This window comes from Rutilus rutilus (genome assembly GCF_951802725.1).
Source record: "Rutilus rutilus genome assembly, chromosome: 12".
NCBI lineage: Eukaryota > Metazoa > Chordata > Actinopteri > Cypriniformes > Leuciscidae > Rutilus > Rutilus rutilus.
Genome location: NC_140217.1, coordinates 38910308 through 38922807, shown reverse-complemented (window position 1 = coordinate 38922807; position 12500 = coordinate 38910308). Strand labels below are relative to the sequence as shown.

The 12500-nt window shown below is 36.5% G+C and overlaps 1 protein-coding gene across 3 annotated transcripts in view; it reads left to right on the top strand.

Moving 5' to 3' along the window:
• The first annotated feature begins 1767 nt into the window (after positions 1 to 1767).
• slc12a5a (solute carrier family 12 member 5a) overlaps positions 1768 to 12500 on the top strand; it is a 156910-nt gene continuing 146177 nt past the window's right edge. For all 3 annotated transcript variants that reach the window (XM_084426432.1, XM_084426430.1, XM_084426429.1), the window contains exon 1: positions 1768 to 1916. In XM_084426432.1, coding sequence (XP_084282558.1) covers positions 1787 to 1916 — 130 coding nt within the window. In that variant the 5' untranslated portion in view covers positions 1768 to 1786. The remainder of the gene's footprint in view (positions 1917 to 12500) is intronic.

Below are 12500 nucleotides of genomic sequence, written 5' to 3'. Positions count from 1 at the left end.
TTATGACGTATTTTTTTTATTTGATCAAGAACGCAAACCAATGCCAAAGCTGTTTGGTTATAGTAGCTAGTTAGTTCGATGTTATTGTGTGTGTATAAGAAATGTGTGCAAACTTCAAAAAATTATCGCAACAGCGAACTTCAGCTGCTGTTATCACATGTACACCTAAAGAAAACGACAAACTGAGTAAACTACCGGTAAGTTTTGTGAATAGTTAAACGGTTGTTCATTCTATCAATAAAACAATATGTTTAAAAAACGGTATTACTCAGTCATGTATTCAGTTATATTAAATGTTTAATCAGGGGGAAAGCGTATCTCAAAAGCTAACAAACAGCAGTAGCATTTTCAAGTATCAGCGTGTGGAAATTCTTTGAGAAAATAATAATAATAAAAAAAAAATTACCATTCAGAAACGTTTAGTAAGAGCCGTGTTTGCGGAGGTTCCGCTTGACTCTCTTCATCACCGCTCTCTGGGTCTGATTCTGGCTCAAACTGATGAGGCAATATTGACACCATTACATTTGACCGGGTCCGGAGCACATGCAACTGTCGCCCGTAAAGGTTATGGGCGTGAAGATTCCGGACGCAGTTTAGCCAATTACAACACACCGGCCGAACTAACCAATCTGAGCTCATTGCCTGTTTCCGAGGGAGTGGTTTCATAGACTCAGGAAGTCAACCGGTCGTTCAAATGACAGAGGAGGAAGCGGCTTACAATAAAGGTGAAATTTATGAAAAATAAGGCGTTTTTTAACAAACGAAACACGAAGACATGTTATATTGCAGCCCATAAACACAATCAAGCAAAGAAAAAAGGCAGTAAACCACCCCTTTAATCTTCTGTGGTGTCATAAACTAAAGCATTCACTTTACTGAGGTGATATGTGGTATGTGGCTAATATGTGGTAACCATTCAGTTTGACCCCAGAAAAACCACATTGCAGAAATACAATACATTTTCAATTTGGTGTCTCAGTTGAAATTAACTTATAAATATAAATCTTGAACTTATGGTTCTTGGTGATACCAAATGCAAATTTGATGATTCCTTATCGCTTAAATCAGGGGTTTTCAAACTGGGGTTTATTTATTTTTAAAATAATAATAATAATTTAAGTGAATATAATTTGATTTAAATACATACATAAATAATACATTGATGCATTTTATTACAATGCATACATTAAGATAAATACATAAAATAAATATTTGATAGGCCTACATCTAAATTGATTCAAATAAATGATTCAAATGAATATAAATATGAAAACTAAATAAACAAATTGATTAACTTGATTAATTGATTAAAATAGATAAATGAAATTAGCTTTAAATTAATACAAAATATTAATTGGGTCTTCTTTATACATACATAGGGCTGTCTTTTAAAAGTTATAGGATGGGAGTTCCGTGCATCTAAAATATTGTATGATTGTTAGTGTAGATAGTGTTTTTAACGCTGTTAAACGCAGCTCATATTGTGTTCACGCTGTGTGTGTGGCTTAATCGATGTTTGTGATTGATGATCGGTCGCGGGCTTTAGGACCCGGATGCTCGGTTAGTCCAGACACCGGTTGATGATCCGCTCGCGACTCATTCAATGTCTTTTATCAAAGAACAATAAAACGCTCGTCTCAACCGGACAGGTCACACACGTTTATGCTCCTGCGTTAACAGTAGTCCTCATTACTCCTAACAGAGACTGGGCTGATCACTGCACATCTGCAGCACCGGCGAGCTCCTCCTTCATCCAGCCCGCTTCAGGCCACCGGCGACGGGCAGCATGAGCCAGAGGTTCACCGTGACTGCCGGTGACATGCAGGGGGAAGTGAACCAGCTGTTCGAGGGCGATGAGGAGACACCGACACCGAGCTCTGCTGGAGCTGGAGCTGATGCTGAAGCCTCCGGGAAAGGTGAGAGATGTTTAAGATGTTCTGACACCTGTGAAGGATAAACTCATCCAACAGCTGGGAATATGTGAGACTGGGATATTAATATTCAACACGCCGCCCTCAACCATCAAATGAGACTATGACTGTTTGATGGACTATCTTCACTACAGTCTATACCTATTCCATATAGCCTAGATGATATTGGTCCAGAATCTTTTTATTATATATATATATATATATTTTTTTTTTATTGTAAGAACAATCCATATAAATTTAACAGATTTTACATCAGACATTTTCATATCTGTAACCCAGGTCGATATGGCATTAAATGCACCAAACCTTTTAGTTTTAATTTTCTACATCATACTAATGCTTTAATAATATCCAGTGCATATTAATATAGTTTTTATATTTTTATTAATATTATGTCATATCACAATTAATGTAGGCTACTATTTCATAAATAGGCTACAATATGAATATATTATTTGATAATATGAATAGGAGTGTAGTCTGATATTTCACAGAATATCATAGTTGCAAATCCATATAACACATTATACTGCTGATCTGTTGGGCATGCTTATATGCAGATATATATATTACACTCATTCATATTTCATATAAAGTAATATTTCATACATTATCAAGGACATCCATTTAAAACTTGTTTTAAGAACAAATAGGCTACAAAAGTATCAGATTTTACATCAAATTGCCCCAATTTTTCTTTTTTAAACTACTGAACTAGTCTTGCAAACCATTTTGTTTTGTTTAGCATACATGCATATCGATATAGGTTCATAGACTAGACTATATTGATTTATATATTAGGCCCTATATAAATTATGTATTGCATATGATAAAAGAGTCTATATTTTTAGACTATATTGATTATATTTGCATTTCATAAGGACTAATAAAATCCACATAGCGTTGTTGATGTACTGTATAGCAGTGCTTCAGGATATATGGCATCAACTGCACTGAACCGCTGGGTTGTGTTTGTCTACAGCAGACATGAAGCTTTTGCATGCAGTACAAGTGTACATTTTCCTTCCCTAAGCTCAAACTGACATATATTGGGTTCATAATCTGTGCAAACTTTGAGATTTGAGCTGCCTTTGTTTCAGGAAAGCGAATCTGCTCGATTTCACATCTCTTCATCAGTACTGCAATGCCAGATCTGACTTGAGCGTATAACAGAGAGGGCATTTTTGGGTAAAGTTCCTTATAGTGGTGATTTAAAGAATTGATGCAGTATGACGATGCATGTAGATGCTTTTCACAGCACTTCAGAAGCTTGTTCAAATGGTTACACTGTCTTGCCATCATGTCTGTTAGCCTTAAGTGGGCATGGTTGTCTTCGCATAATGGCCCTTCTGATTATACTTGATGAAGCCTTTGAATATTGAATGAGGCAAAATGTGTTTTAGGCCCAGTAAGCTGTATGACATACAGGAGGTCTATTAAAGGTGGTTTTATTCCGCTGTAATCATTAGCCTCTTGATGTTTTCTGTGACGAGTTTTGCAAATCCTTTTCTCTGAGATTGTGCTGTAGTTCTGATAAATATTAAGCAATTATCTAATTTAATAGACTTTCTCTCAGGGGCTTGATAAACGCAACAAAAACAGTCTGGCTTTAATATTACGAGAGGTAAATCGTCTATGCACACTGAAAATGAAAATGCAGTGTGAGGCATCAGAACATATGCGATGTTGGTTTTGTGGAGCAGATTTTGAAGCAGTCAGATTTCACTGTGGATGGGAATCTTTAATGTGAGATGATGACAGAAATAGAAAGTGACCCACTAAATACAGGACTGGAGTTGGTGTTTCTTGCCAAAGTTTGCTTGCTAATTAAGGGTTATTATAAGGCTCTATTTTTTTGAGAAACTGCTTTGGAGCAATATGCATTGGAACAAGTGCTATCATTTTAATATACTTGAATTGTTCTATTCAGTTCTACTCCAAATGCTTTTGGACAGGTGTCAGGCCCTGTTTACTCCTGCTATTAAGATGCGTTTTGGTCGATCGGGCCGCAAGTAGACGAGGGAGACACGTACCAGTTTACACCTGGTGTTTTAATCCGTCTATTTTGTACAGATTCAACCACTTCTGTCCTGATTTCTATATGTATGTGTTTTTTCAGATCTTTCAATCTAATGGACAAAATACGCTCGCGCAATTATAAATATGAACTCACCCGGAGACGACAGAAAAACACACGGAGAGCATCCGCTTTAGTTTCTGCTCTGACAGACGCAAGACCAGCCGAACGCTGTCAGTGTGTGTGTTAGAAATCAGGAATAGTGAGAGAACATCGTGCTTGGTACGTTTGTCGTCTTCAGACCAAACTTGGGTCTTCAGCCGACAGTTTAAATCCCGTCTGGCTATCGCTCTTCTCATAATGTTTACGCATTAAGTCAGAGAGGTGGAGAGTATGTGGTCTTTTGTGGCTGTTTGAACACATTCGACCACATGAGCGTTTACACTACGAAAGCAATCCGGTCGAATGTGTTCCAGTGGTCGAAAGTGGACAAGCTCAAAACGTTTTAGACCCCGTTTACACCTTTATTTAGCGTCGTCCATGTGATCCGATCGACCAAAACTTTTCTTAATACCAGGTGTAAACATGGGCCTCAGAGTTTGATGAAGTTTTGTTATGAATGCCTGTCTTCTTATCCCACATTTCTCTGAACAGGTGCATGATGGGTAGCTCTGCTCAACCTAGTGAGCTGCCTACCTAGACAGCATTTTAAGGTATCACCTTAAAAATGGGAATCTTTAGGAATGTAATGTTCTGCTTCTAGGAATCACAATCCAATTCCAAAGTGATCTACTTTTTTTTTTTTTTCTGATCAATTAATATGTTTACAAACGGTGAATATCTTTTTATTAAATTACTTATAAGTACTTTTTAAAAATATTTCAAATTAATAATAAAAAAAATTGTAAGTTAAGATAAGAATTACTAACTAAATATAGCTTTTAATTGCAGAGGCCATTCCAACAGATGGTTATTTAATGATGTAATGATATCAAATACTGCTCGTGTATGTTCAATGTTCAGTCACTTATGAGGAACATTCAGTTCAGGATGCTCCCTTAGAAGGCGCACTAGGTTGAGACATCTCTTCTGGTAACTTCACTACCAAACATGTGCGGAATGCATTTGTTCATAACATATAGAGCGTGTCCAAGGAGTGGAGTGTATTGGAGATGTCCATCCATAGAAATGAAGATGCGCACCTGTAGTCGCCTAGAGACGGCACAGCCTTGGCGCTCGTCTCCGGTTCAAGTCGCCACAACGTTTCCATGACAACTGCAGCCTCTTTGTGCGGTGATTGCTGTGCGCTGAGGGAGTGCTGAATGTGAGGGGTTGAAATGATGATAGTAAAAACACAATAACTGCTCTCACTATGCACGCGCTGCCAAATAATGGTATAATGCTGCTCTATTACAGTACCTCCTGTGTCCCTAAAAGAAGCATGAATTGTGTGAAATTTGAAGGCAATGACCATTTTCTCACTCTGAGCTCTTTTTAAAGAGTGCATGGGTATATATTTGCATTTATGCATGCATGCATAAACAAGAAAACAGCAAAGATTTGTGCAGTCAAACCACGTACAGTATACATGATATCACAGGTTTGCGTCCCATGGATGTTTGGTGAGAAAGCCCTTTACGAGGATGAAGCAATCACTGGCGTTTTTCATGTTATCGTTGATGCTGTTGTTATCGATCTGAGGAGACGCTGGGATGCCACCCAGCCAGAGGTTCGCCTGACCTTGAGGGTCTCCAGTCAGTCTGAAGATCTACAGTAGCCCGACTCTGACCGCTGTATGTGAGCTAATAGGGTGATTAAGATGTCCTGGATTATTTCATGTTTAAATGATTAAATATCTGATTCAAAGTGACCCTCTCTCGTTGTAGCTTCTTTTTAGTGGTAGGCCAGTCAAGATATTAATACTTAGTCAAGGACATTTGCAGTTAACAAAAAATAACTAAAGTAAACAGTAGTAACTAGATTTGTACATTTTCTGAGGTGCAATGCTAGTTTGTTGTTTTACTGTAATCTGTTTATTGACTAATGTAGGATCTTTTTGAACAAAAAACATTAGATCAAAAGAGTGCATTAGCGCCTGTGTCCTTTTTTCAGTGGCTCTGGTTCCGGAAGTATTATTTTTTTAATATACATTTTTATCATAGACAAGTTAAAATAGATTTTGTTAGAGCGTTATAAGCCATGAACCAAGCCAACCCACTACAGAATTTGATTTGAAGCAAAAAAGTTTATGAAAATCAGACAGAAAGGCAAAGGTACAAGACTTAAAGGGTTAGTTCACCCACAAATGAAAATTCTGTCATGAATTACTCACCCGTGTGACTTTCACTGATCTTCGGAACACAAATGAAGATCTTTTCGATGAAATCTGAGAGATTTCTGTCCCTCCATTGACAGCTTCGCAACTACCACTTTGATGCTTCAAAAAGTTCATAAAGAGAAAAAATATAAATTTAGTTTAGTCCAAATTTTCTGAAGAGACTTGATCGCTTTAAATGATAAACAGATTGAATTTAGGCTTTTAATATAAATCTTTTCAACATCCAGTGTGTGTCCTTTTATACATTGAGTGACATAGAATCCCATACACAAAAGAAATATATTTTCTGGATATGTTTTGGAATATATGCACATATTTGAAATTGGCCCAATAAATATATTTCATACTTATATTTCATATATTTTTGTTATATTTCAGAATATATTTCAATGTATTTTTTTCTGTACGGGTCCCCAAAAGTGTCAAAAATATATGTGGCATATATTCCAAATACATTGAAATATATTCTGAAATATAACAAAAATATATGAAATATAAGTATGAAATATATTTATTGGGCCAATTTCAAATATTTGCATATATTCCAAAACATATCCAGAAAATATATTTCAAATACAATTCTTTTGTGTATGGGATGGGGGAAAAAACAAATCCTGCCCAACAAGGTTTCTTTTATAATTTTTCTTAATTGCTACGCATAAACTTGCAATGTTTAATAACACTATTTTACCCTGTTGCTCCTTTTGTCATCAGTAAAAAAAAAAAAAAAAGGTTTTGTTGCAAAGTGTTTTGGATTGACTTTTCTAACTTTTCAAACTTCTACATTATCCAGAAGCATTTTATTGGCGACTCTTTGAAAATAGACCCATTTCATATTAAATGTAGAAATATTTTATTACAATTACTTGCAGTATTTTACATTCATAAATGTAAATGTTCAAAGAAAATACTTTTCGAGAAAGATGTTGATATATATTTTCATAAATATGTACTTAAATGTCTTTAATTCATGCTTTGGAGTACAGACCTAAGTTTGGTCTCATTTTAAAGAAGGCACTCAGCAGATTATTGCAAAAGTGAATGCACTTCAAAAAATGAAAGTGTAAAAAGAAATTGTACTGAACTAAATCTTTTTTATTTTATGCAAAATAGATATTTTACAAAATAATTCGGACTTTAAAAAAATCTAATCCATACTGTATGTCTAACCAAGTTGTGTTCCAACTTTGAAGTAGATTTTACACAAAAAAAAGGCAATACAATAAGAGAGCCAGGTGTCTGACAGCTAATGGGCTAAAGAACTAACAATTCATTTGCTTGTTAAACTCTTCTTTGGTGTAATACTTAAGATGTCATGCATTTTCATGAATTGTAACCCTCTTAGAATATATATTTTTTGTCTTTATATGCTTAAAAATGATTGTTAGGGTGTTCTGAGTGGTTTTTTGTGTGTTTGCTACAGGACATGATGCTAGATTTGTTCTAGATGCTTGACAGTGTGTTGCTTTTGGACTGTTTTGTCATCCACCAGGTGAAAATCATCCGTCAGGGCACATATAATAGTAAAGTAACTGCACACCTCTCCTTAACTTGAATGATTTGAGGAATCATTCATGACTGTTGAGTGTGGATTGTGTGTGGATGAGTTGCATGACTAATTACACTTATTATTTTCTATCAAGCAGCCAGGAATAGTAGTGCCAAATACAGTATGTCGTCATGCATTTATTGCTATAATTGGCATAGTCTACACACCAGACAGAACTAGCGCCATAAGCCGTTTTAACCATGTCAATAATAACTCAGTACATATTCCGCTGATGCACAATAGCTGTCCTCCGTCGCAGACGTGCAGCGTGGGAGTTTTGGCTGATCCGCAGTGAGCGTATACTGGAAGCCCACCATGATGCGCTAATTCATCTCCATTTAGTGATCGTTTGCACAAAGACAAAGAGCTCAGTCATCAAGAACGGCCCATTCAAAGGTGTTTGGGAAAGTGTGTCACTTTGTACCACGCTGGCTTATGTTTCTTTTGTAGTTTTGGCTAAAGGAGTAAAGGAGGACTATCTTGTGCATGGGAACCAAAGCTCTGGCAATGCAACCCTTGTTTTTGTGCACTAAAAATGCGTTACCATGTCCACATATAGTATTACCATGCACAATAAATATTCTCATCTGTAAACAGTCAATTGCATATTTTTTACTATACTTCATACAATTTACTTGTCATTCCGATCCCAGATTTTTGAAGATCCGTCCTGCAGATCTTTTCTATGCAATACCAATACATTTTTGCTGTGTTTTGTTCAATTTTCAGATCAAGCTGGTCCTCATTTTCCATGTTATAACACAATATCATGGGAAAATAGCCGCCCGGTGCAGTAAATGCAGTCAGAGCCGCTTCTATTGTTTTAGCTGATGTTGTGTTTGTCTCCATTGTTGTCATTGGCCGCTCAGCCTGGTTTAATTTGCATAATGCCAATTGCCGTCCAAATACGGTGGATGCCATTAGCCTATTGGGATATGTAGATTGCTTAGCTCTCAATGAAGCGTTCCATCCTTTCTTCATAATGGCACGTCGGTCTGTTTGTTTCCATTCAAGCCGTCGCTGGCAAGACAGACGTGGAAGCGTTCTCGCTATTTTAGCATAATGGAGGTCTGGTGGCGCAGGTTTTTCCGTGTCTATTAGTCTATTGTTTGTCGCAGTCCCACCAGCCGCCGTCAGGTAATAATGTGTTGATCACGAGCTCAGTGGCTCTATGGGAATTCACAAGATCAGGATTCACTCACTGTGGAAGGTCATTCCTCTGTCCCTCTCCAGTTTTATATGTGTGTGTGTATATATATGTATGTGTATGTATATATGTGTGTGTATATATGTGTATATGTATGTATGTATGTATGTATGTGTGTATATGTGTATATACTGTACTGTTGTAAGGCCCGCTATATTGGTCCAAAGCCGGTTCGCCAATACACGGGGAAGGTTATCACGTGTTCTGTCCTCACTCATGCAAAGTATTGGTTGGTTAAATTTATAATTCATTAATCATATGTATTTACTCGTTACTTCGTCTGACTCCATAAATGAAAGGTTTTAATAACATCTGTGCCTCACTAAAAGTGAGCGAATGTATGACTATTCCTTTTAACCATTAAAAGAACAATGTCAAAATCAGTTAGAATAATCACATGTAACAATTTAATATTTCAGATATCAGAGATCAATTCCACAATCAATTCAAATATCTAGAACATGGTTGTATACATTGGTTACACCAAATAATCTTACCCAGCTTGTACGAGAGAGAGAGAGAGAGAGAGAGAGAGAGAGAGAGAGAGAGAGAGAAAGAGAGAGAGAGAGAGAGAGAGAGAGAGAAAGGGAAAGAGAGAGAGAGAGAGAGATAGAGAGGGAGAGAAAGACCACCTATTCCATTCACGTCCAGCAAAGAAGACCCGAGAGAGCGAGAACACCTTCCTTTATTATCTCTTGACCAGGTGACATGGGGGATGGGGGAGACCACCCTCAAATGGCTTTGAACCAGTTTTCTCTAAACTTCCATAAACCTTATTTCCTTTTATTTGATCTATCTGGATATGAGATATCTGTACCACTCACTTTGAGACATTTCAAATGACACCAAAAACATAACAGTCAATGATAAACATTCACATTAAACCATGTTCTTGTGTGAGTTCTTCGTAGTTTCTGAGATGAAGTGAACCTCACTTCCTGTATGGGGGAGGTCGAATGTTAATTAGCTAGCAGGGCCCTTTTGTCTCAGACCCCAACCAGTATTTTCAGTCTTACACTGTCTACAAATAAATGTATATGTGCAACATGCAATATATACATATATATATATCATCTCTACATAATTCAATACAGGAAACATATTTGCTCCTTTAATCTAATCTTAACCTCATATCTTGCTTTCTATAATTATTTATGATTCGATTTTTTTATTAATTTTTTTTGTTGACTGCAGTCGTTTTTGTTTTGTCGTGAAATAATAACTGAATTACCCTTTTCCCGAAAGGACAGTTCAATGAATCGGTTTGGATCTATTGTTACACACACATGCAGAAACACACGGACAGGGGTTTGTGTCTGCACGTGAACTCTGTACATCCGATAGATATTGATGTTGCTGTCAGATCACTCGTCTGTGCTGTAATGTTATTAAATGAGTGCATTTCTTCACATTGATTTTAATCTTGTCTAGTCTTCTTGAGATAAATGTTGCTTATCAACGTCAACGACAGGCCTTTCCTCACGGTCATGGTTAGATATCAATGTTGACCGAATGATATTACTCATACACAATATCTGTTTAAATAAACCTGCAGTGAAATCAATTTAAAAAGAGATGTAATTACATTACTAGATTGCACACCAGTAATAAAGATAATACAATTTTTTTTTTTATGTCTGCCTGATACAGTATTCTGTGTGTTTGTGAATAACTTTTGGGCTAATAATGTTACCCGTAACCCCCTGTGCTTTGTAATGGTTCTCACACTGTACAAAGTGATCAGTTGAGTTTACTTAGTAAAGAAAAAAAGTAAAGAAACCTGTTGCCTTAAAATTATTAAGTAAATAAACTTCATGCATAATTGAAAAAATTAAGTTATGTGGAATTGTCAAGTTCACAACTCATTTTTTTCAATACTCGGAAGTACCTGTGTGTTTGCAAAAACAAAAACAACAAATATTATTATTATTAAAATAATAATTTTAATATAATTTTTTTTTGCATTTTGAAATTAATGCATTTTAGCCCACAAATTCTCATTACCGTAATGCAAAAATGTAACTCTCATTATTTGAATGTGAAAAAAACATGTTTTTGTTTAATTGAGTTACATATTTATTTAAATTGTGCTTATTTTTTTATTACATTTATTTAAATATATGTATATATTTAAATTGTGAAGTATTTGAGCATCATGGCATTATATAAAAAAAAAAAATGAATGAATTATTATTTTAATATTTTTGTTGGGACAAATTCTTTATGCATATTGCTCTGGTCATGTATTTGTGAGATGCACCCCATCTGGCTGTAGTGTGTGGTATATCTTTTGCAAAGTTCTGTTGATCAGTGTAATGTGTGAGAACTGTAGAGGGCAGCTGTGCTCTACTGGAGGATCATGGGTAGAAGCAGACATGTGGTGGGGGTCGTAGCTGTGTAGATGGTGCCAGCGTCATCATGCAAAGCCTTCATAGGCTTGTTATGTAACGCAGTGTCTACACAAAGAAAGGATGAGCAGAAATAAGCGTTTGAATCTCAAGGAAAAGGGGAGAGGATTCGCAGTTGTGCTACATCAAAGAGAAGACACGCTGTAATGATGTTAGGATTGAGGTCCGGGATCTCGCCGTATTGTTGCACGGTCCAAATGGCAACAGAAATGATTCTTGCAATGATCTTTCTGCCTCAAGCCACTTCTGCAGCTTCCCTGCAGAAACAATGATGTGTGGTTTGAATTATTGATCGAGACCGGCAGTGAATATTAACCTAGATTTAATCATAATAACTTACTTATGGCGACTGTAATATTTTGAGCTCAGTTATATTGGTTTAAATGAGAGCAGTGAGAGAAATGTGCAATCACAATCACTCACTCTAAATGGATCTTTTTCACTAATAATTGTGAATTTATATGCACAGACATTTTTTTAGTTTCTACTCTCATTCTAATGTTGATCCGGATTGTCTTCAAGGATGAAGCGTTAGCCTACGGTTAGTAATTAGGATAATACATGCTCAAATCATCTCCATATAAAGGTTTTCCACACAATTCCTCTCCTACAGCCATTTGTCACTTGCCATAGAACACGAGCAGGAAGATCTTCCTCCATTGTGGCTGATCTGGTTTGAAATGCATTTAAGCATGCATGATAATTGCGAATCATCACACCGATATGCACAAATATATCATAATTATTGCTTTGAATGCAAGATATTGGGAATTAATTTGCCTTGATAATTAATTATCATCACGACAGTTGCAAGCAGAGGTGTGTGTGTGTGTGTCCAGTGTTTGTTCTGTGGTGATCTGGATTTACTGGAGCGCTGTAAGGACGTTTGCTTCTCGTGAGCCGTTGCCTCTGGTTTCATCATGTCTCTCGAGGCTGTGGAGCCGCTGCGATCCTGCAGGGTTTCAGCACACCTTTATTTGACATTTCACACCACAAATTAAACCAGAAGTCGTCAGTCTGTCTGTCTGTCTCTTATTCTGTCTGTCTTTT